This window comes from Diadema antillarum, unplaced genomic scaffold (genome assembly GCF_040938485.1).
Source record: "Diadema antillarum isolate AM-2024a unplaced genomic scaffold, OU_Dant_1.0 scf00000000, whole genome shotgun sequence".
NCBI lineage: Eukaryota > Metazoa > Echinodermata > Echinoidea > Diadematoida > Diadematidae > Diadema > Diadema antillarum.
In genome coordinates this window covers 1,623,929-1,648,406 of record NW_027270889.1, presented here as the reverse complement: position 1 = coordinate 1,648,406, position 24,478 = coordinate 1,623,929, and the positions used below count along the sequence as shown (strand labels likewise).

The window sequence follows — 24,478 nt, the reverse complement described above, 5'->3', positions numbered from 1 at the left end:
GATGCGAGGGGATAATCACCCATCCGTACGCGGTGCCAATCGATGTTAAGCTCCGCCTCTAGCAACCACTTCGCCTTCTGATTGACTCACTGAGAGAGTCAAATTTCCCGGGCACCTTCCTCGGAGCTCAGCGTATGGAGCCGAAAAACAGTGCATTTCGCTCGGGTTTGTTTACCAGTACGTCTTTCAAGATGGCGAATACGATAATTGCACGTATGGTGTACATGTACATGTGTATGGTGCATGCATTACGCAAAAATGGCATCCACACGCAGGAGCGGTGGCGAATCCACACATTTACAAACCGCGTTTTCGTGGTTGATTTGTCTTTATCATTGGCGACCCGTTTGAAGGCAGAAAAATGCTAGTGCTGGCAAGGGTCACGCTTCCTGTTTGTTTTGCTTTTACAAGACATGCATACATGTATGTTGCCTTGTTCAGTGGTGCTAATTAAATTAAAGCAAACAAACAAACAAACACGACTCGTTAGTTTGGTGTGATCTTGACGTGTAGTATTTGAATATAATTGGTCACATGTGACCGCTCCTTTCCTCTCATCTACCTTCCATTGAGTCGGTCTGCTGTCATAATTTTACTACCTGTGCAAGTAGACAATTGATTTGAGAATATCTAGTTTTCTTTTCACACGATTATGTCATGCTACAGTGAACGTGATTTTTGTTTCACTGCCATTGTCGAACATTGCGGTAGAATAGTTTGGATAGAAAGCCAAACGAAGAGCATGCACGTACTACAGAGCGACCGTATATAAACCACTACACGTATAGCAAGAACAATGGAGCATATACAACGTAATCGTGCACACGTGCATTCCCCAAACGCTGCAACTGGTGTCTCCGAAAGCCGAATCATGTAAATGTATGCGACACACCAGCCAATCACATGCGAGACCCTGCGCTGTAGCAACACTGGGGATATTGGCACGGCGTTCGAAAGAAGCTCGAAACTGATGAGAGCGATCCAACATAGGGTGCTTAAAATTCCATTTTCGGTAGGAAAAGCTTAGTCTTATGCTATGAAATTTAGTGCAGATGTAGAAAACATATCAAAGATTCGATTTCTGCAAAAAAAATGGTCAAAATCTTTGTATCCCGCCTAGGAGGGAATTTACTCTTGCGACTTTTGCCTGAAACCGCTGTCGCGGGTCACATATATTTTTTTTAATAGCTATCAATTTTATGCAGCTCTCCTTAATTGTTCCACATCAGATTCTGTCTTGCCTTGTTCATATCAAGCTCTATAGTGTACTAAAGATTGGCACTTATTTTCATGGCTCTGCCGTGAAGTGTCGCCGGAGGCATTAATTATCATTGAAATCGCTGAAGTGTTTTCAGTGAATGTAATATTTCTTTGTGGAGCCAAAGCTGAACGCTAAAACTGATAAACTCAACTTGTTATGCATTCTCTTTTGACCCCCCCCCCCAACAAAGAAATGAAAGGAACTACCTAGTATGTTGAGGGTTTAACATACGTGATGACATTTTCAAAAATCAATGCTACAATTCTCTAGTTTGATAGAGTGAGAGATAGATAGAGGGGAAGAACGAGAGAGAAATTAGATGCAATGCTCGGCTAGCTGATGTCTTTGATATTTGTAGCGGGAGATGAAAAGGGGGAAGAGTAGGGGCAATTAGATGGGGATTAGCAGCGTATTGAACCACATTGAGGCATGAGGTCATGAAAATGTAACACAACAGTTGTCCCCCTCCCCCTCAAGCTTTTGTTGGTCGATTGTTGTTGATGTTTTGGACTGGTGGTGGTGGGAGGGGGTGGGGGGGGGGGGAGCTGACATTAGGAAAAGAAATTCTGAAAGCACAGGCTGTCAGAATCCTGACAGGTATCTTTGTGTGGGTCTACAAGGAGTCTCTAATAAGGTGAGGTCAATAACTGGACCTTCAAAGGGATGTGAGAAGAATTAGAAAATAACGGCACTCACTAGAAAAGTAGAAACCTTAAGGAACTGATCATGTGGCATTAGGTTAAGTGTTTCTCAAAGTTGCTGATCCTGAGGAAAAGATGATTTGCAAAAGTGAAAACACATAACGGGTGCAAACATTATTCATTGCAGAAGTCCTTCTAGGTGCACAAACCTTATGTGACTGCCAGCCACTGCAGAACATGACAGCACTACTTTAAAAAAACAAAACAAAAAACAAAAAAACAAAAACAAACCCCCCCCCCCCAAAAAAAAAAAAAAACAGTTCTTGTTCTTGTTCCCGAAGCCATGAGGAACACAGGCAAAATGTGATCAAATTAGAAAGTTTGGCATATACAGCAGCTGCATAGGCTAAAGCATTTGGTAAAAATGTGGTAAAAACCAAATTTTCCTTTCTTTGATTTTTTAGGTCTCACAGAGGAAAACATTTTCCATAGAGATACATGTTAAAAGTTACACATTTTAGAAATCTTTTCTATTTCATAACTATAAAAGTAAACCACTGTGATTTATGTCAGTTCGGAAGAGGGGGGGGGGGGTGGATATTGTATTCTTGATTTCTGCTCATAGAACCTTGGTGTAGTTCACCACTCAAATTAGATGTGTTTTCTAAATCTGTGCAGAAACAATGTTGTACCCAATAAATGTAGAAGAAAGTTTCAGTTTCTAAAAAGGTGTATTTTTAACAGAAATACGACCTATAATTAACCATACCTATTTCTTAAGAGGCTGCTATGGCTCATCGTTTATTATCAATTTTCTACTATTTATTTTAATGTCATGATATGCCGATGATAATGATAATGATGACAACAACAACTACATCAACAACAATGATGATAATAACAGCAACAATAACAGTAATGATAATGTCTTCTTTATCCAGGGTAGCCTCTTCAGTGTTGCCACTGCTCTACCAGAAAGCCCTGCCATTTTTATTACCTTGTGTCTTGCAAAGTACCCATTTATACACTAGGGTTGAGAGGGACATGGTGGATGTATCAAATTGGATGTAATTATGATATAAGTTCACAACTTTTGTCTTTCACACTTCAAACATAGTTTGAGTGCAATGCACACTTATACTGAAATTGACAATTTTAAAGCCTACATGTACCTACTTTTGCTTGGTTTTCTGTATGAGACCACTTCTGATATTTTGGAGAATAAAAAGGAGAGAAAAATTGAGAAAGGACAGATTTAGAATACAATTAAGATATATTTATGTCACTGTCATCAAAGACGGGAGCAGAGTACTCATCTTTAAAGGCATAATTTACCATTTAAGATGTGAGTTTGGGATAGAAACAACCACTGTAAAAAATTTGAATATGTATATCAATGTTAAGTATGGTGAAATAGACAAAATGTGAACAATAGTTATGATAAAAATGTGTCCAGACTAAACCATCTACAGTTATGGTTTAATGAGAAAAATTCTGATTTCCTGATATCTTGGGCTTCATTGCAAAAATGTTATATGGTAGGATGTTTTTTGATACAACAGACCTACACATATATGCATCAAAATAATGTGATATCTTGAACATTTTTAAAATCACTATTCCCAAAGGTAAACAGGACCTCTTATGTACAGTCAAGCCCCACCTAGGTGGGTATTTGCAAGAAATGATAGTGGGATTAGATAGATAGGGGCCACCAAAAAAAAAAATACATTCCGATATATTTTTGATATTTTTGTTTGTGCAAACAAACATTCTCTGTGGAGACAAGTGGCAGGCGGTGAGTATTAAAAGGACACAGGTATTGTTATTGTATGGATCCATTTTTATCATCTTTTTACTTCTGAGTTGAAAATTGAACAAACATATTTTGATGTCCTTCTGGTGCTCAGCCAAGTATTAAGGTGGCTGAATCTTCTGAGCGAAATGTTCATTTATCATTATGATAAATTGAATTTTCATTGTATTGAAGTGCCTTGAAGGTTTTATGCGTAGAGTATGATATGATAAAAAAAGAAGATTGCAAAATGGGAAAGTAGTAGAGGTGATTTTTTTTTGGGGGGGGTTAGATTTTCCCAGTAGGTGGATATTCTGAGACAGTATGTTTAAAAAAAAATCAACAAAAGAAAACTTTTGAAGGAGGAACTTCAAAGGAGGCAGTAGTAATCATCAACACTTTTGTCCAAGCTAAACTTTTGCAGATCAAGAGAAGATGCAACATCCATTCAAAAGCATTCGCCTTGCCTCACTCGATCAGATGGGATGACCTTTTGCGATCAATAATTGCTTTCAGGGATTTGCTGGCCACACCTTTTATTGGTAGTCCCGCACTGTCACAAACACGGCCCAGTGTTTGAAGTCGCCGCCTGGGAGCTGTCTTTAATGTCGTTTTAAGTCAAACGTGAGGTCACAGAGAGTCCCAATGTTGCCGGTCCTTTTGAGGACGACGTCCTCAGAAGGTGAGGACAAAAGGTGATCTGTCTGGATGATGAAGATTCTTGGCCAAACCAAGAATGAATGAGATTATCTTGAGTGGTTCTCAAGGAAGAAAAAAATCATGCAGTATGTTTGGAGTTAGTTAAGTATGATCTCCTTGAAGATATGAAGGGAAAGATCGAATTAAGTTTGTTGTCCTCTGAAATTTTCATAGAATTTCATAAAATTATCATAGAATATTATTGTCTTCCTACATAACCATTTGCTGGAAATCAGTTTTTCCTGAACTAAACTCATTTTGTATTAATTAGATAGATATATAAGCAACCAGAATAAATGTGTTCAAAAGTATTGAAGACCTTATTTGATTCATACGGACACTCAACTCACAATTGACACATTGTACATGTATATCAACTGCTCTGTTTGTCTATACACACATAGTATACATTATAGACACACTATACACAGGATCGGGCCTATGGCAAGGCTTAACACTAACTTTTTCTGTTCGTGGCCCAACGGTGAAATTCAGTGGCCTAGTTGGACCATCAAAGTCTCTCCTTTCTTTAATAAAAAGTGGTGTTCCAACATTTATTTCTGGTCTGCGGCCCTGGGCCACTGCCAGGGCTGCACAATAATCCTTTTTTTGTGTTTTTTTTTTTTGTATTGCACCGACAGACAAGTTGGACCAGTAGGTACCCAGTTTCTTCATTTTTTACTAGTCTGTTTCTGAAAAATTTATTGGTCCAACAGTGATTTTGACTGGTTCGGACCGTTAGACCAGTGCCAGTGTGCAGCGTTGGCTAAAGTCTATCCCTACATGTGGTTAGGCTTATCTACTAGATAGCTTGATAAGAACGACTCTGTAGAGTACATAATGTAGTAAGTTTCGTTATTTGCCGGTAGTTTAAAGGTACTGTTTACCATTGGGAGCAGTGATTAAAGAAATGTTTGAGTTATCACATTTGATGCATATGTGTAGGTCAGTTGTATCATAAAACATTCTGCTATATAAAAAATTCACAATAAATCATTTTAAGCTGCAAGGAGATATCAGTAGCTCTCTCTATAAGCCATAACCGTTGACAGTTTGTTCTAAAAGCAATTTTACTAAAACTGTTGTTCATATCTTTTTATAATCAACAATGCATAACATTAATTGTACTGATTATTATTTTTTTTAATGATGATAGTTTCTATCCCTAACTCATACTTCAAAACTATTTTAAAGCACTAAAGCCTGGTTTTTGTTTCATCTGCAAAGTTAATGGTAAATATTGCCTTTCAATGCCCATGTGAATGCAGCAACTGCTTATAAATCACAACCCACAGCTGTATTCCATGTTAAAGGGATTGTATAGTTTTGGTTGATACTTAACTTCCGGTTTTCATCATTTTTTGGTGAGATAGTGAGAAACCTCTTATGAAATATGAAAGAGCATGTAATCCCATGAGGATTTCAACATTTATTTGATGAAAATTTATTTTGAAATGGCTGAGATAGATCCAAAACAGAGCGATCGTAATAAGTGTGGGACCCACATTTTATTCCGATGTTGTTGTTTTTATTACTTTGTTTTTGGATGTTTCAGCTATTTCAAACCCGAATTTCATCAAATAAACTTTGAATTCCTCTTAAAATGGTATGCTCTGTACTATTTCTTAAGTGTTTTCTTGGTATCTCGCAAAAAAAGTTTAAGCCCAATTTTCATCTCCACCAATACTGTACCATCCCTTTGTAAGCATGGCCCCTGTGAGCACTGAATGACTTCCAGTAAATGAACAACTCAACTTGCTGGCATGCTATTAAACACCAAGAGCATGAACCTGTGCCACAGACACAGCTTGTTATCAACAACAGCGTCAGTGGCATTTTCTGGATCTCACCTCAACATTCTGCACGACTGCATTGGCTGCAGGAGACAAAAGTAAATTGTAATGGGTACCCTTTGCTATTAGGTTTTGTGATAAAGTGCAGCTTACTGGAAGCTAATGAGTAGTGCCATGTATGAAAACCACTGCGTAAACACAACTTCTAGTTATAGCCCTTTCTGTACCAGAAACTTTGGGCAGTCTGTGGGATGATGTATGAGCTTTTTTGTGTCAATCAGCACAAAAAGTATACAAGGGGTTAAGGAGCAATTTCACACATGTATTATCATTGATTGAGAGACATTCTGCATGCATGCAGCCATAGATGACTGAGTGATACTTCTGTTACCATTACTTTAAAGTGGTAATTTGACAAATCTTTTCATACTTTTATTGAGAGTTGAATTTCAGTCAATACTAATTATATTGTGGCTGCGTGAAGATTTTTGTATAAATGTTGGATGATAAAATATGATTAACAAAGATTATTTTGATACTAGTAGGATAGTCATTTTTCTACAATTTGTAGGCCATTGTGCTGTCAGCAGGTTTTTTATTTATTTTTTTCTTTAAATTCATTGTGTGTTTTATACTTGTCACTGTCAGGAATATTAAAGTTAGCTAAATGATATCTTATGTTTTAGCCTTTTAAGAAATACTTTTTCTTACATTAGCTTTAATGTTACTCTTGCTTAATAAAAAAACCCCATGGAAGTGGGAATGAATATCATAATGATTTCAAACAACTCGGAGTTGTAGAGCTTTTCTCTAAAAGGACCTCTGAGCCAGAGGATGCAGGTTTCATAATGGGATTACTTCAAAAAAAAAATCAACACCTAATCTTGAGAGATCATATACATTAACATATTGAAGATATTTGTCTTATTTTTAAACTAAGAACAAAATCATTGAGACAGGAGGCTTCTTTAATTTCATTCAGACCATTACAGCGCTCCTCATTTAAATCAATACTGCGGGAGTTTTTAGCCTGATGGACTTAGCCGAAGGTGATCTATTTCCTTGAATGAGCCTTGTATAATGACCAGGAAAGGAATGGAGCTATTGCAGGCTGCTGGCTTACCTCTACACCCACAGAATCCTTGCAATGAATGAATGAATGAATGAATGAATGGCGGGCGATTGCCAAAGCAAGGCCAGACGGTGTCCTGAAAGGATTAAAATCTTGAGGACAAGACAAAGAAAGGGAAGGCCGCTCGTAAGCTACTATTACCCTGCTAAGGGTTATTTGTTTTTTAACTTTTTTAAAAACCAAGCGGCCATCTTTCTCCCACTCACTCCCTACTGCTTGCCCCTCTCCCATTTCTTGTTCTTCGTGAATTTCATACCTGACCATTCTCTATGTGTTATCTCCTGTAGTTTGTCTTTCAGCAAGGAAAATTTGATCAAAATTGGATGAAAACCAGGAAGTTATGAAATTGTGATAGGTTTTGCTACTCGTTGCAAAACAGTTCTCCATACTTGTATAAATGTACAAATGAGTGAATTGATGATGTCATAACCTCACAATAATCCACTCATCATGGTAAAAAACAAGTGATTAGAATTAAGTTTTTCTGCTTTAAAGGCGTAAGTCATCATGTTATTCCTGGCTGAACAACTTCAAAATAATGATCAGTCAGATATAATGGCATAATAGAATTGTTGAATGGGGCGTAATTGCGTTTGAACCCCCCCCCCATGAAGAAAATTGAAATTTTTTAGATTTTGCACACAAATGACAAATGACAATTTGTGAGGAGATGACATCATCAAACTGAAACTCAAAAAATCACATATTTGCATAATTCTTTACGCTTTTTTGTCAGGTAAGTTTTATCTGGTCTAGAATTCTTCTTAATAATGTAGTGAAGTCATTGTGAAGAATGGTTTCATTTTCACCAATATTCAGTCCAGTATCTGTCATTCCATTTTTACAGTCCCCCCCCCCTCCCTCCAACTAGACAGGATGAATGCTCCCCCTTCCTCTACACCTGCAAATATTCTGATCTACTCTTTAAGACTTTAAGTCATTTTAAGAAGCATTTGAGAAGATGGTCTCATGGTCAGACTTTTCTTTAATGAAAAGAAATCAATTATAGCATCGTTCTTTTTTTCTTCATCAAAATTTGGGAGAGAAGAGGACACTGTGAAAGGAAAATATCGCCAAGGATGCCAGTGACAAAAGAGCCTGTCCTCCCTCGATCCTCCCTTGGCCCTGAGTGGGTATAGAGGATGAGCACACGTGTCAATAAAAGCCCATCACAGAATGGGCGAGGCTCCACTCCCCATCCTACTCCGCCCCTATTGTCCCACCGGACAATTACAAGAATCGGGGAGAACAATCGGGAGGGTGTTTACATGTAGGTTGTCCTCGCTCCTTCAATGTGCTCGACTTCACTTGTTTTCCTCCCCTCATCACGTCGTTCGTAAAGGTTCGTCTTCGGCAGATCCTCATTTGAAAAGGATGGATCACAATGCTCTCCTTGAAGGCCAAGTGAAAGTAAAGGCATCTGAGGGCATCCACTCCTGTCTCGTGGTTTTGGGTCCGCTCTATTTTTCTGCCCCCCCCCCCCCTTCCACTGTACATATTGGGGAACATCACCCTACAGTGTTTGAAGCAACCAGGATCAAGTTTAACATGAAAAGAAACAACAAATATGACTATAACAGGACTTGACACTCCTTTTTTTTCTGATGGCCAGTTAGGGCCACTTAGATATTTAAATCTGAAATTTTTGCCAGAAATAAAAGCATATATTGTATAACTATATAACTAAATAAGAATCACAGGGCAGTATAAATTGATGTGCCCTCCAGAAAAAATTATCATTTCGCATTATCAAGAAAAACAGTGCTATACCTGAAAGTCAATCAATTTACCTGTTTCTAAGTATTACTATTGTTTGATTCAAATATCATTATTCAGTGAAAATCGATCACTTGTCTTTGTGTTTATTCTTGTATGGAAGAGGAATGCAGAAGTAAAATGTAATAGCTCTAATCAAAATCGAATCAAAAAAATTAATTTCTCTCATTCTGCCAAAGAGACCATCTAATCATGTGACATAATAAATAGAATTTTTGCTCCTCTGTTGTGGACAAGTATCTGCCCCTTTGGGACACGTTGGATTTATCCCTGGACTTCATTTTATGGTACATGTTGGGTAAGATCTCCGACGTGGCATTGCTATTGTTCATATGGAGTGAATGAGTTTTGCCAAATTGTAGTCCACTTTATTTGCAGAAGAATTTGGTTCTTGAGGTCAGCACCTCTCTTTTACATGACAAGTAAATGACAAATTAAAAGGAAGACAGAAAGATAGATTGATATAGAGGTAAAGAGATAGAGAGGGAGAGAGATAAAGAAAGAGAGAAAGATATAGTGGGAGGGAAGAGTAAGACAGGGTTGGTCAAATAAAGATTCTTCAGTAGTGGTACTAGAGCTCATCATCGAGTCAAAGCGATAATTTGCTTTGTTTGCTGGTGACAGCAAGGGGAGCACCAACCTTCCCCATCAACGGGGCTTGTTCCATTAATCTTTAATAAGCACTGCCACCTTGTGAATGTCACAATCCATTGTTGCTACAGTCACGTTCGTAGAGAGAGCTTTTGCTGTGTGTGATTTAAAGACCACCTAAAAGTTTTTTTTTGAGGGACACACCCCTTATGATTGAGGAGAAAAAAAAATATGCAGTAAAATTAGATGTGCAATTCATATTAATGAATCAAACCTTCTGTTGGGATTACATGTATGTGCAACAAAACATGAGTTTGCTTACATTGTACTTTGTATGCCAAAGGGGTAAATGAGTCTATGTTTACAAAGTATCCTGCCAAATGAAGAACACTTTTTTTTTTTTGTAGAAAATTGAGTGTGAAGTTTAGATTTTCCTAAGTGTGTGGTCAGTTCATTTTCAGTGAGTCCTGTACTCAGGTGAATTGAGAGTACTCAGTGCCATTATGTGACCCAGCATCTCAAACCCACAAAAACTCACATGGATGGATTTTCCATAGGCCTGCAAATGCAGTGTCAGTCGGGTGTTTTTGGATTTGGACAGTATACTATACCCCTTTTAATAGACAGAGTTATGCACCTTTTTCTATCTAACTTAAGAGTGTAGAAGCATGAACTATTGCTGTGGCATTATAGCTGTTTTTTACCATCTTTTGTTTCCTTCAGTATGAAATTGATATTCTCCATTTCTAACACATGAGGTGTGTGTGAAAGGTGTGCATTGTATTAAAAAGAGCTCTCTAGAAATTTTGAAAACAGTCAAAAGTTACTTTGATACTTTGACATTGCTTAGAACAGAAAGTTGTTAATAAGTAAACCAATTTTAATGATAATCTGATAATCACTTTGTGGTGGTTAGTGTGGAGATTGGAAATCCTTAATTTCTTTTTTGTTCCTCAGGCACACAGTTACTTAGTTCATTTGAATATTCTTTTTTTCAAGTGATGCCCCTTTTCCCAAAGAGTATGATTCCTGCTTGTTTTATTTGCCATTGTTTGTTTTGGTGGGATAGAACAGCTAATTTATATGAATTATAATATCATTTTTACTCTGAATCTCTGCCAGAATTATTATTCTTCATCTGAGGGTAATCTGCCTCCTCCAGTCCTGAGGATTCTTGCAGATATCAATTTTGTTCATCCAGTTTACCAGGATTTCACCCTGCTCTTTAAAAAAAGTAGAGTGGATGCTTTTACATACATAGGATATAGCTCTCCTACCCATGGGACCAATGGCTTTTTGAAAGTCTTTTCAGAAAGACTTAGCAATGAGGACGATGTGCCTTGCCAGAAGGCACTACTGGTATTTTGGGATTCAAACCTCATATGTGGAAACCAGTGATCTTCTGGGCATGGTCTGCAAGGCTCAGCAATAACTGCTTCCCATCGCCCCCCCCCCCCCCCCCCCCCCCGAAAAGAAAACAAAAATAAGTTATTAAGTGACTTGTTGGTTTTTGTAATGCAAGATCACATATCACTGTTGGGGCAACAAAACCTCCCATCTCAAAAATTAATATCAAATTTTCAGGAGAGCAAAAACATGGCAGCCAAAGCACTAATAACAAATGTTATTGCCTTTTCTTTGACATACCATGGTGGCTTCAGTTTTTTTTTTTTAGGGGGGTAAGACAACTAGGATTTGTACAGGACATTCCTCGTAACTAATTATCTGACAATTTATCCAAAATAATGTTTTTCACCAAGATTTGAGATACAAGGTCTTGTTCCCCCCCCCATTCCACCCCCAGTGGTGATATGACATTTATTTGTCTTCATACTTTGGTTTCCCAGTGGTACTGAACGAGAGCCAGCGAAAGGCGAAGCGTCAGCTGATCCAGGAGAACCGGGAGAAGCGGAGCCGAGAGGAGATGCTGCGACAGAACGGGATGGTGGCCGGGAGCCAGCTGACGGCCCACGAGGAGGGCCTCATTAGGGCCATCGTGGTGGCCCACAAACAGACCAGCCACATGTACCGACGGGAGTCCAGCTCTGAGGATGAGGTATAGTGAATTACGTCTGGTTTATATAACTGCGTAATCTCTCTCTCTCTCTCTCTCTCTCTCTCTCTCTCTCTCTCTCTCGCTATCATATGAATATACAAACATATGTGACCGTGCATCACAAAACCAACAAAAAGTCGCATGCACTGATTTTGTGTGAGGACGGAAAACAGGTGAAATGGACCAACCTAGCCAATTTTGACTTTTTCATATTTTCTAAAAGAGCAAGTCTTCTTCTACATTGTGCTAAAATTTGGGATCATAAAACGAACAGGAAAGTGTGTTTTTAGCAGTTTATCTGAACACTTTTTGTTTATGATAGTGTGATTAGGCGTGTCTTTAGAATCCCCTTTTCATTTCTTAAAAACCCTGTACACAATCTTCACTTTCAACTCTAATAACTTAGAAAGGATGATGCTACTGCTCTGAAAGTTGGCATTAATCATGAATAGAATGTGGTGATAAAACATACTAAATTTCAGCTTAATCTGATAATCCCTTCATTGTTGTTACTCCCTTGGTTTACATCCTGTTTTTTGTCCCATTCATTGCACAGCTAGAACGGCTTGGTAAAGATTAAGCGCTTGAATAGACCCTTTACTACAGAGCCTCTTTTCTCAGTTCACACTTTTCCTGAGTGTGTGCTTACTTTCCAATATTTAGGTAGGTTAGGAGAGTCCATTTGAATTGAGTTATACATCATTTTAAAGCTGATAGTCTGCTCTTTCAGAATCTGCCCTTAACTAAAAATGCATGTCTGGCGACTTTTTGTTGGCTTTGTGTTGCAGGGTCACATATTATATAGCGGTATGATGCTGATATCTTTATCAAAGGCTTTTGTCATCTTGAGAATGATGAAATAATTGTGACAATGAAGACAATAGATGCATTCAATTTTACGGTTTGACTTTACAGTTTCATTTCTTCTAAATGCACACCCACATGTCTAAGAATTCTAAAAACATATTAAAATCAGTCGAATACTGAATGATATCGTTCGGTGAAATGTGCAGTCAAGAAGTCATCAGTTCTCTTTTCCCAGATGCCCAGATCCCAAACAAAATTTACCACAATCTATCAATGCCTTTACTTTTCATATTTTTATTGGAGAGAGAGAGAGAGAGAGAGAGAGAGAGAGAGAGAGAGAGAGAGAAAAGCAAGAGAAAGAGCAATAAAGATTGAGGGATGGAGGGGGATGGAGAGAAGAATGAGATAAAAAGAGTGGAAGAGAGCAAAGAGAATGGAAATTTGACATCAAACATGAGAAGCTAAACGCCATTTCGCTCTTTCAAACTTTGCTTTAGTTGGGGCATACCAAACTGAATTCACATCTACTGAAGAAAACACTCACAGTTTAACCAGCCTGGTTAATAGTAGAGACTATTTTGAGCATTTTTAGGCATTGCCCAGACTGTGCAGCACTGTTTTGACAGTACAATTCAGTTTACTGTATTAACTGTTATTTTTGCAAGGGTTTAATTCTTCATGAATTTCAAGAATCATTGTCGATTTGCAATTGTAACAGCTTGTGAAAATGTTGCCATGTGCAAGGATGACAGTGCACTTATGATAACCTTTGATTTTCCTCAAACTCTCACTGATGCTTTCTACTAACATTGCTGCATTCACAAAACCCACATGTCTGTGAAAGACTGCACTGTCAGATGATGTTTGCACGCATAAATCAAAGAACGACAACACTCAAATGAAACCAGTTTTGAGAATTATGCTATCACTGTCAAGGAATCTTGTAAACATAATGAGAGGCACTAGTTGAAATTATGGATTCCAAGATGACAGGAATCACTATTTTCTGAAGGGCACAGCCTTGAAAAAAAAAAGGCTTGTCTAGTCATAAAAGAAGCCATAATTTTACTTTAGCCTCAAAATAGCGCATGATATATTTGTTTTATATCCTCGAACAAATCTTTTGCAAAGTTAAATAATATTACTCCTATGTCAGTAACAAGTTGAAGGAATGTGTACTTTTCATAAAACATGAAATTTTATGGAATTCCCTCAATATCTCGTCCGTGTCACTACACACATGATGTCACCAACTGTAGTAGTGTTCATTGGCTGTGCTGAAACTTTAAGAATTCATTGCTGTTTATCAGATTGCCCGATTTTCTTCAAACTTTGCTGATGCGTCCTACTGATATTGCTGTATTCACTCAGTTTACATGTGATATTCAGATTTCACAGTGCAGGACATTCCAATGAGAAAGTTACGTGTACCTCTACACATTCTCTGTTGCCCATTATCATGGCAAATGTTTACATTTGAGAGGTTTCTATAGTTGCCCTCTGACATTCAATAAAGATGGGGAGGGAGATCAGATGGTATAATGACCAACTGACTCCAGTGTGATAGGTAAGACCTTGAATTCAGTGGAATTCAATTCAAAACTAGAAAAACACTCAAGAGAGTGGAGACCCCCTGCCAAGGAGCTCATTTCAACACACACACGCATGTGCTGAAAATGGTCCTATTTCCCAATGATAAAGAATCCTTTTTAGTGTTTCTATCTTAACCTCCTGTTGCATGTCACATGCATGCTCAATTCATGTATACGTCCCTCTGTATGTGTAGCTTGAATTCCAACATTTGTTTGCCCTGTTTGCCACGATAAAGAATCCTTCAAAAGACTTTTAAAAATTCCTGGATCCAGACGGTGATCCAGATCACTACCAAAATGTAATCATGTGTTCCTAGCGTCACTATCAACTTCTCTCGTAAATTTCATCCAAATCATTTTCACGACCTTTTGAGGTATGTTGCGAGCAGACAAACAAACCAACACAGGCAAGAACACAAACTCCTTGGTGGAGGTAATAAGGATTCTTTTGGCGCTTTGTACATTATGCTCAGATGAGAAATGGACAGATGTATAAACCCTGACGAGATTTATCTTTTGAGTGAAAGATGGTTATATAAAAATAAATCCAGGAACGCTTGAGTGAACTATAAGCAAGTGACTCCAAAGATGTTACCATTCAAATATCTGTAGGCATCTAAAGAATCTATTGTTGCATTGCAACCGTGGTTTTACTCGCATTGCACTGCATATTAAAATGTAATGCAGACCAATAATATGCCATTGTAGGATCTTTACTTCAGTATGTGTTTGGAGAAATATGAAAATATATATTAATCTGTAACAAAGTCTTTAGATTCTAGATCCATTGAGAAAGAATATATGGGGGGGGGGAGGGCTATTTATGTGATAGACAACAGGGGAGTTTAATGCACATTCTTTGATCAAAGATGGCTTCTTTGGAATGGCACAAGAACATCTCGCAAAACAGTTTTGATAGTTGCTTGTGGTCAATCCTTTTTATAGGCCTATATTATTTCTCTCACCCATAGTTCTCTTATGCTTCTTTTGAAATCAGTGCTTAGATCCAGGATAATTCTTACCCCTCTGTTGGTAAATTCTCCAGCAGGTTTACAGTCACAAGTTAGATATTTCTGCAATATCTGTGGAGAGGTTGTTGTTGTTCTCTAAACTCATCAATCTATCAACTGATGCAATGTGTGTGTGTGTGTGTGTGTGTGTGTGTGTGTGACATAAGTCATGACCAAGGTTTGCATTATGGTCTGCCAGAAACAATAATTCCAAGGCAACAGAACGAGAAAGTGCAATCATCCCTGAAATTTGGCAGAACAATTTCTAGAAACTGACTAAGACCCACTGGTGGTGTTTCCATACAACTGTTGTGTTGCCAATTTGATTTGTCATCGGTACACAGATGAATGGCGGTATGAAGGGCTTGGTAGTCTATTTTGTACAGCCTCTCTTCTTTTTTTATACAAGAAACTTTTTTTTTTTGGGGGGGGGGGGGGGAGTGGAAATTTTCAAATCCAATAGATAATCACAGCCTTTTCCTTGATATACTTTACCAAGCTGCTCACTGAAGAAAGTTGATGTTCATTCTAACGCCCTCCAGCCCCTCCTAATAAAAGAGAATGATTGTTGGAGTTGATATAGGCTATACAAGTACATTATTTTGGTGTGCTTACACACGTATATATGCCTATATACAAGTCTACAATATTATGTTTGTATAAATTGAATACATACACACATTTACAATTGTAAGTTGTATGTTTTTTTTAGCTTAGTCAGTATACTCAGTGCATGAAATTAAAAGCCAACTTATGCATCCCAAAGAATGTGGGTGATTTGAAGGTATGATTTCACTGTCCTTTTCTCCAGATTAATGCACATATGAGTTCCAATTCCCTCTTTCACAATATGAATACTCCTGGAAAAAGGCAGAGAAACTTGAAAAGAAAAAAAAAAGGAAATGGCATCTTTGGATGGGCATTTAATAAGAAAACAGTGCTTTGAAATTGACAATTGACATGATTGCATGTGCTTCAAATGAAATCTTGAATATAAAACTACATTGTACTTCCAAAAAAATAAAATAATGGTATTTCTGTTAATATTCACTATGTGAAGCATGTTGTGCTGAATATCATTGAGTCTTGTTGGGAGACTACATGTAACGACCAATGATGGGGAGGAATTCCTGGACTGGCCAGTTCAGGCCAAGGACTTGTGACAAGTGGCTGTGCCAATAAAATGTCATAAATCATATCACATGACTCCCTCAGTCCATTTATGTTGTTGGTTCACATACCAGCAGAGTATTGATATTTACAGTAGCCTGCCACTTAAACGGGACACAGCAGGAGTAAGACCTAGCTGTGTATAGCAATGACGCAAATGGACACTGTTCGAAGGAAATCCGAAACTTGGTCATCCATGTACCAATACTACATGATGATAAATTCATAGGCCATCATCACGTTATACATGTAACTTTCACACGCACAGATGGCAACAATCCTCGAGCCTCTTCTTAGTGAGCCCTCTGTCATTTCATGTGGCTTGGGTACTCTAAAATCAGAAACATTTGCAGCATAAAACTTTTGTGAATTGGAGTCAATATGGCATTTTTTATGGTGTGAAACTTTGATGGATTGCCTCTGGCAGTCAATGCATTGTGTAGACAAAAACTTTCACTTTCACTTTTGCAAATCTTGGCCCGCAAAAATTTCTGGTTTTACAGTACACTGTGTTTTTGTTTGAAACTTCAGTAGCTTGTAACAGTTGAAAAGGGACCGGCAAGGGATGAGCATTCAACCAAGTGGCATCAATGATCAATGATCTATGATCTATGATCAATGATCTTTTCAAACTTGGATCTGCCTTATCTCACTAAACTATGCATCAATGAATAATTTGCAAAGCACATGCATGTTAAATTATGGTAATCTGCCAGCTGCCTGTGGAGTGTGGATCATAGGTCCAGGGTGCAATATAACCCAAGCTGGGGCTTTCCTGAAAGGCTAAAGGCTAAAGCGGTGTCTTAACAGAGCCTTTCAAACTAGAGTTACCATGACAATGTCCAGGTGGTGTTCAGGTAATCTTTTTTTTTTTTACTCTGTTGCTCGAACATTGCAGCAATAACTTTTGCCAAATTCTACCCTGGCCAGCTAGGGTAATCACTGCAACATTTTCCCCGACAATCCGTGTATTAGAACCCAACCGCATTAACATTCCTTTGATACACTGAACACACACATGCACAAATATTGCAGACAGAGAATGATTGACATTGATCTTGCACCGATCATGTGTGAGGAATATAACCACTGATCCCTGTGTTGTAGGTCCTAGTTGACTTTTGTTACCCACTGATTGAATTGTTCTTCATTAGGGAAGTTGGTTTACAAGGATTCAAAGTTTCTGTTTTGTTCAAAACTTTGCTGACATATAAATTCTCTCTAATGGATGTCTCTTCAAAATTATGTGCCATGGAAATAATTCTGTGATGTATTAGCATCTCATTCAGATGGTGCGTGCCCACTGGCCCCCTCCTTTATTGGGCTCCCATTATAAAGGGTGGTTACTGCACCTCATAAAATTTATCACTGCCTGCCCAAAGCACCAGCCTCTATGGGATATGGCAGTGAATGCAGTGAGCAGTTTTCCTGGAGATGGACATCAGTAGTTTAATTGAGGTGTCCAGAAAGCATAGAGGTTTTGTTTTTCAAAACAAAATGATAAGAATGTTAGTAGAGGCATTACAATTATATGGATAGTCACACCATATGTTTAGATATTTCTATCAAAATATTAAGCATTTTTAGAATACTGAAAGAGGTTTTCACTGTAAAAAGTCACTGACTAACTTCATAGACTAAGCATGTGAAGAGCATGTGAAGACTTAAGAGTGTTACACATGTACAAAAAAAGTAAATAGGCCTATAGGTGTAGGCCTTCATAATATGAAGACTTTGTTCGCAAAAAACGATAAGTCCATTTTGGAAGATTTTGAAATACGGCCTCTGTCATAAAGTACAAAATAATACCTTTTAAATGATATTGGTCACTACATATAAAGGTACATTTTTGAAGTTATGGTCAAAAGAAGCTAAAATTTTCTTATTTAGCAGTTCAAGGATTGTTTAGGGAGAGTTGTGGGCAGCTAATTGCTTGAAGGAGCAAAAGAAAGATAATTATGTGTATTGGTCAATAAACTTTATTTGACCGATTTACATGCAGGTCCCTATGTGGTTTGTCATAGGTTTTGATACACAAACTAGTCTTTCGTCTTTTTCAATCAACATATTTTCACAGAGCTGTAGCAGTGAGCCTGAAAACAAGAAACAGAAGCTGGAGGATGACAAACCCCTAGCAGAAATCATGGCGCCCTCTATAGTCAAGGTGGTGGAATTTGCCAAGAGAATACCGGGTTTCACAGAGGTAAGTCGTGCAAGTGATCAGACAGGTACATGTATATGTTTTTATGCCTCCGCCACGAAGTGGTGCCGGAGGCATTATGTTTTTGGGTTGTCCGTCCGTCCGTCCGTCCGTCCGTCCGTCTTTCCGTCCGTCCGTCCTTCCGTCCGTAATGAATTTTGTGGACAACGTAACTAAAGAACCTTTTGAGGTATCCTAATGAAACTTGGCATGTATGTGTATTAGGGGGTGAAGCTGTGCCTATCAACTTTTGGGTGCACGTGCTCAAGGTCAAAGGTCAAAAGGTCAAGGTCAAATACGTAAAATTTCACTATTTCCACCATAACTATGCAATGCTTGAAGATATTTTCTTGAAACTTAGTGTATACATGTATTACCCACTTAAGATTCTCTGGTGAAAGTTTGGGGTCATGAGGTCAAAGGTCAAAGGTCAAAAGGTCAAGTAAAAATATTAAAACTTCACTTTTTTCTCCGTATCTTGGAAATTGTTCAAGGTATCTTCATGGAACATAGTATATATACATATACTGACTGGCAGTGATTATCTAGAGAATTTAGGGTTCATGGGTCAAAGATCAGGGGTCAAAGGTCAAGGGCAACACTTCGAAATGTTACTATTTCCCTCATATTTATGCAATGCCAGCAGGATTATTTCTTCTTTTTTTTTACACTTGGTGTATGCATGTATAACCTAATTGAGATTCTCTGGAAACTTTCTTTTTTCTTCTTTTTTTTTGTTTGCCTCAAAGGTCAAAAGGTCAAAGATCAAGGGAAAGTGCTGAACTAACTTTTTCCTCCATATCTCAGAAGTGGCTCAAGTTATCTTGAAACTTACTACATATTTATGTATGTTGTGCCTGACAGTGATTATCCTATGAATTTTAGGGTCAAAGGCCAGATGAAAATGGTAACAATGAACTTTTCAATACAGAAATTGCACAGAAATTGCACTTTTTCTCCATACCTTGAAAATTACTCAATGCATTATAAACTTATGAATGGGTCAAAGTCAAGTTAAAGTCCTTAAATCCCCAAATACATGCTCTCCTATTCATCCAATTAAACCTACAAATGTAGGTCAAGGAAGGTGAATATTCAACATATTTGTGACAAACTTGTCATTTTAATATTTTGCCAATTTTGTGAAAACGTAATCACACATTGTCTACATGTACTATAGACCTATTAGGAGAATCATGCATTATGGCGGAGGCATACCAGTCGCCTTAGCGACATTTCTAGTTGTTTGTTGTTTTTGTTTTACTCCGTATCATGATGATGATGATTAGTATGTTATTATCGTTTCTATTATCATTACTATTATTACTATTATTATTATAATCATAAGCACAACTGTTATAATTACTTGTACTACTGCAGTAGACATAGTAGGCCTACTATGAAAATACAATCACTCTTACATCTTTTCCTCAAAGAAATTCAAATATACCATAATTTTATGCATACAGCGAATCATATCAAAATCATATCATTTAGTAATATATTGGTGTGTGGGATATACAAATGTACACGAATCATGCTTGATTTTGCATAAAACAGCTGGAATAAGGATGATTTGCTGGTAATCGTTCCATATGTGTGTGAGAAAGCTGATAAAGCCAGCTGGGGCAGCACCCTCATTGCTCACTGAAAAGCAAATCAGCCAGTAGATGGCGCTGTTTATTGTGGCCCAATTGCTTGAGATTGGTTTTGTCTTGGTGCAATCACTTGGCAAACTTTGAGTGTATATTTGCTTATGACCAGAAGTCAAAGTGATGGGGTTGCAGCACTGTGTTATTCAAAAAAAGAAGCCACTGTTTAGAATGAAGTTTATCTGGCATAAAAAGAATGATTGGACAGGCTGTCTTATAATCTTCTTCACTGAATTTTATCTTTGTTTCTATTCTACCCTTGTCCTTTGTGTTAATATGAAATGTCTGTCATCTTTCTTAGTTTATATACCCCTCATCTCCCTGTCTCCCTTTTTGTCATGTTTTCTTAGCTTTCATAGATATTTCTGAGACATCTACACCTGATTTTTGTGTATTTCATCTCTCCTTCCTCTAACAGAGACAAAAGACATTCTCTTTGTGTCCACATTTATTTTTTTTTTCTATTCATATGTACAATGTGTTCAGTCGTGACTGACTTGTAACGTTCAGAATTGCATGTCCCTCCAAAGGCCTTCTTTCAAAAAAAATATTGCAAAGCTTTAGAATTTGACTTGATTTGAGCAGAAGGAAATGTGCATCATGTTTGTGTGCATTCAACAAATGCAGATGGGTTTATCTTCTGGTTATAACTTTTTTTAAATTTTTCTGCTGTTGTTGAGTGAATGCAAATACAAACTTTGTATCTCCAGGGCTTCTTCCTGCTTTGATTATGATACTATATATTCTGATGTTGTGTCTGTATGATACAAGTAAATCATTTGACTCACTCTCCAGTTGTATATAACTTAAATGATAGTTGGTGTGTGTAACTCATGTTTGTGTGTTCCATGTATTTTCATGATACATATAAATCCATGTTAAACTCCAGAGCACCTTTGGAAAGAAGTTTTGTACAACTGAGGATTTTCCATTTTATGGACAGTAAATGAAATAAAATAAATGAATGAAATGAAATGAAATGAAATGAAATGAAATGAAATGAAATGAAATGAAATGAAATGAAATGAAATGAAATGAAATGAAATGAAATGAAATGAAATGAAATGAAATGAAATGAAATGAAATGAAATGAAATGAAATGAAATGAAATGAAATGAAATGAAATGAAATGAACAGGCCAACCCTGCAGGATAATATAATGAAAAAAAAAAATAAAAGAATACATAATCTCTCCCCGCCCCCTTCTTCAGCTTCACCATGATGACCAAGTCCTACTGCTAAAGACCTGCTGCATGGAGATCATGTGCTTGCGCATCGCCCAGAAGTTTGACCCTGGCAGCGAGAAGCTCCTCCTCTCCAACGGCCTGCGGGTCGGCAAGGAGGAGCTGGAGCACGGCGTCCTTAGCGAGCTCATCGAGCCCATCTTTGACTTTGCCGTCAGCATGGCCCGCCTGCAGCTGACCGAGACTGAGATGGCCCTCCTGGCGGCTGTCCTTCTCATTGCTGGTGGTGAGTGTCCAGAGTAGAGCAGTGAGCAAAGGGTTAAAAGACCTATGCCAGGGCCCGACACTAATTTCTTTCTGTGGTGGGCCTTTTGGACCATTAGAATCTTTACTTTTAAAATTTTGGTAGCCTGAAAAAAGAAATATATTATAATGCATGTGCAAGCCTCAAATGCGCTCAGCTTGAACTCCCAAGTTCATTGACCCGGCCGACATGCTAAAACAAAATAAATCCTTTTTAAAAGTCCATAAAAATATACCGATCACTACAAAAATTTGATAATCTGTTCCGTTCCTTGTGTCATCAACTTTTCCTGCAAGTTTCATTCAAATCAGTTACACAACTTTTTGAGTTATTTGAACACAGACAGACAAACAAACAAACAAACAAACAGACCTCTGCAAGTGAAACATAACCTCCTTTCTTGGTCAAGGTACATGTACTGATAATAGTTTGAAAAGTGTTTTCCGTCAGTAGCCATGTCATTAAGAAAACCCTGGAGGTGTAGTTTCGACAGCCAGATCTTGCCTCTATCTGTGAAATCTTCACATTTTTGTGTGTTCCTTTCATACGCAATACCCAGATCGCCCTGGTCTGAAGGAGCCCAAGCTTGTGGAGACTCTACAAGACAGCCTTCTGACCGCCTTCCAACATTTCATCAACGAGACAAGACCAAAGACTCCAGTCCACTGGGCGAAAATCCTTATGAAGGTACCTTATTTCTTGCTACTGGGGCATGTTCAATTTGCAGTTAGAAATAAAGGCCTGAATCTCTGTGATAAATGACTTTAATTCCTAGTGGTTGTACTTTTTACAGATATTTCCCATAACTATTTCCAAGAAGTCATTGTATGAATCAAGCCCTCTTCAAGTGCAAGCTTTTGGTGATTAACAATGATATAAGCTATTAGCGATAATATACTGTACTGTGTATTCTGAGAGTAAACTGTGAAGCACGTGGAACTACATTGTAAGTGAAGAAGGTAATGAAACTGCGAACACATTTCAATATTTTACAGAGACATGAACATGTAACATAAACCCCTCTTTAATACTGTGGCTCAGACATTTTAGATATTGAACAAGTAAACTTGTCATTAATTGATCATTTTGACTGTAAGTATGTCGATGTATACTAATGTGTCAGTGGAATTGTTGATTATTTACTTGGATTTGTATGTGTATTATATAAATGAGTGTATGTGTATACTTGTGAGTATAGGGTATCTTTGTTTGGAGGAGGAGGAGGAGGAGGGGAAGGGGCTGGGGGCTGGGGGCTGGGGGCTGGGGGCTGGGGAGTGGGGGCTGGGGCAGAGATTAATTATCTCTTTTCTTCTAATAGTTGAACTTATGGCTTCCTGTCACATGTGTGGTCTCCAAAAATACATATCTCTGATAGGATTTCATGGATGTAAAGGTCAGATGTAGTGGTACAACTGTATACTGTAAAACCAGAATATATTCATGGTATGAAACTTGTGCGAATTGGAGTGAATAGCCCTTTTTCGCAGCGTTAATTTTTTGCAAATGGCTAGCCATAAAAAAAAAATTGATAGCACACAGCATAGAATTGACTGTGTAGTCAAAAACATTCGTGCACATTTTACTTTTGCGAATTGCAGCTCGGTGCCAAATTTTGCAAAAGTTTCATGCATGCAGATATTTCTTGTTGTACAGAATGAACATGATCAGGTAATTGGGCAGCTCCCATTCCTCTTGTATGAATTTGTCTTCATCCGTGATATAACAAGGAAATTTCATTGGTTCCCAAGAAGCTTGTTATAATAAGCAGTGGCGGATCCAAAGGGGGGTGCAACCGGTGCATGCCCCGCTTTATGTTTCTTTAAAAACAAAAGAAATAAAAAGAAAAGAGTGAAATGAAAACCAGAAGTGGCACCAGAAATATTAGTTGCGCCCCCCTTTACAGAATTCCTGGACCCGCCCCTGATAAGGGTCCCCCAAAATGAATGTATAGAAATCTCCCATCTGAGGTTTGCTTCATTTTGACCTCTCTGTGACCTCTCTGTTCCCCAGATTACTGACCTTAGGACGATAAGCGCCAGACATGCCGAACACATCATGTGCATCAAACTGGACCGGCCCAACGAAATCCCACAGCTCTTCCTGGAGATGTTCGATGACAACGCCCTCGTCTGACCAGCGGTGTCCTGCATGTCCACAACAAAAGAAGCAAAACAAAGAGAACAAGAAGTTCAAAAATAAACAAACAACAGAAAAAGCATTGCAGAATTCTTAGCATTGCATGCTAAGTCTTCTCTTAGGGAATCTCAGGAATAACAAGTAAAACAATGGAAGTGTGTTTTTTTTTTTCTCAAGTGACTTCAGGGATGAATGCAACCTCTCGAAAACAATGATGCCAGAAGCCATAGGAATAGATCCAAGCATCCAGTGAAACAAATGAGATGTCAGAGGATAGGAAAGCCATCCCTCACCAGCACTCATCGAAAGTCCTTCGGTGGTCGATGTTCTTCCGCTGGCAATTCGCAAAACTGAGAAAGCGGTCTGTCCATCCCATGAAACATCCTAGCGGATTCGCAGCCAACAAAGGAATTTGGCTTATAATGGAATAAGATCTAACTAGGTTGGAAATTTGTGCCAGGGCAGGCTGGGTTCATGCTGACCATTATATCGCGATGTCAATTTTGAAATTTGGTAAACCGTGAGCTAGGGTATCGTCTCAAGCTCTCGGCAGTATTCAAGATTTCATCAAATGACAGTGCAACAAGATACGAAGTCTGTGGTACAACATACACAGTTCTTGGTGGCACAAACTACAAAGTCTGAAGGGAGCTGCCCACAGTAGCTGTGGGAATGCTTC

At 38.2% G+C, this 24,478-nt stretch overlaps 1 protein-coding gene across 1 annotated transcript in view; it reads left to right on the top strand.

Annotated features, from left to right (window-relative positions):
* The window catches only part of LOC139731181 (thyroid hormone receptor beta-like), a 55,726-nt gene extending 31,930 nt beyond the window's left edge, over window positions 1-23,796 (top strand). The window contains exons 5-9 of the mRNA XM_071642410.1: window positions 11,536-11,749; window positions 18,409-18,526; window positions 21,387-21,645; window positions 22,223-22,350; window positions 23,674-23,796. Of these exons, the coding sequence (XP_071498511.1) occupies window positions 11,536-11,749; window positions 18,409-18,526; window positions 21,387-21,645; window positions 22,223-22,350; window positions 23,674-23,796 (842 nt within the window). The remainder of the gene's footprint in view (window positions 1-11,535; window positions 11,750-18,408; window positions 18,527-21,386; window positions 21,646-22,222; window positions 22,351-23,673) is intronic.
* The last annotated feature ends 682 nt before the right edge of the window (window positions 23,797-24,478 follow it).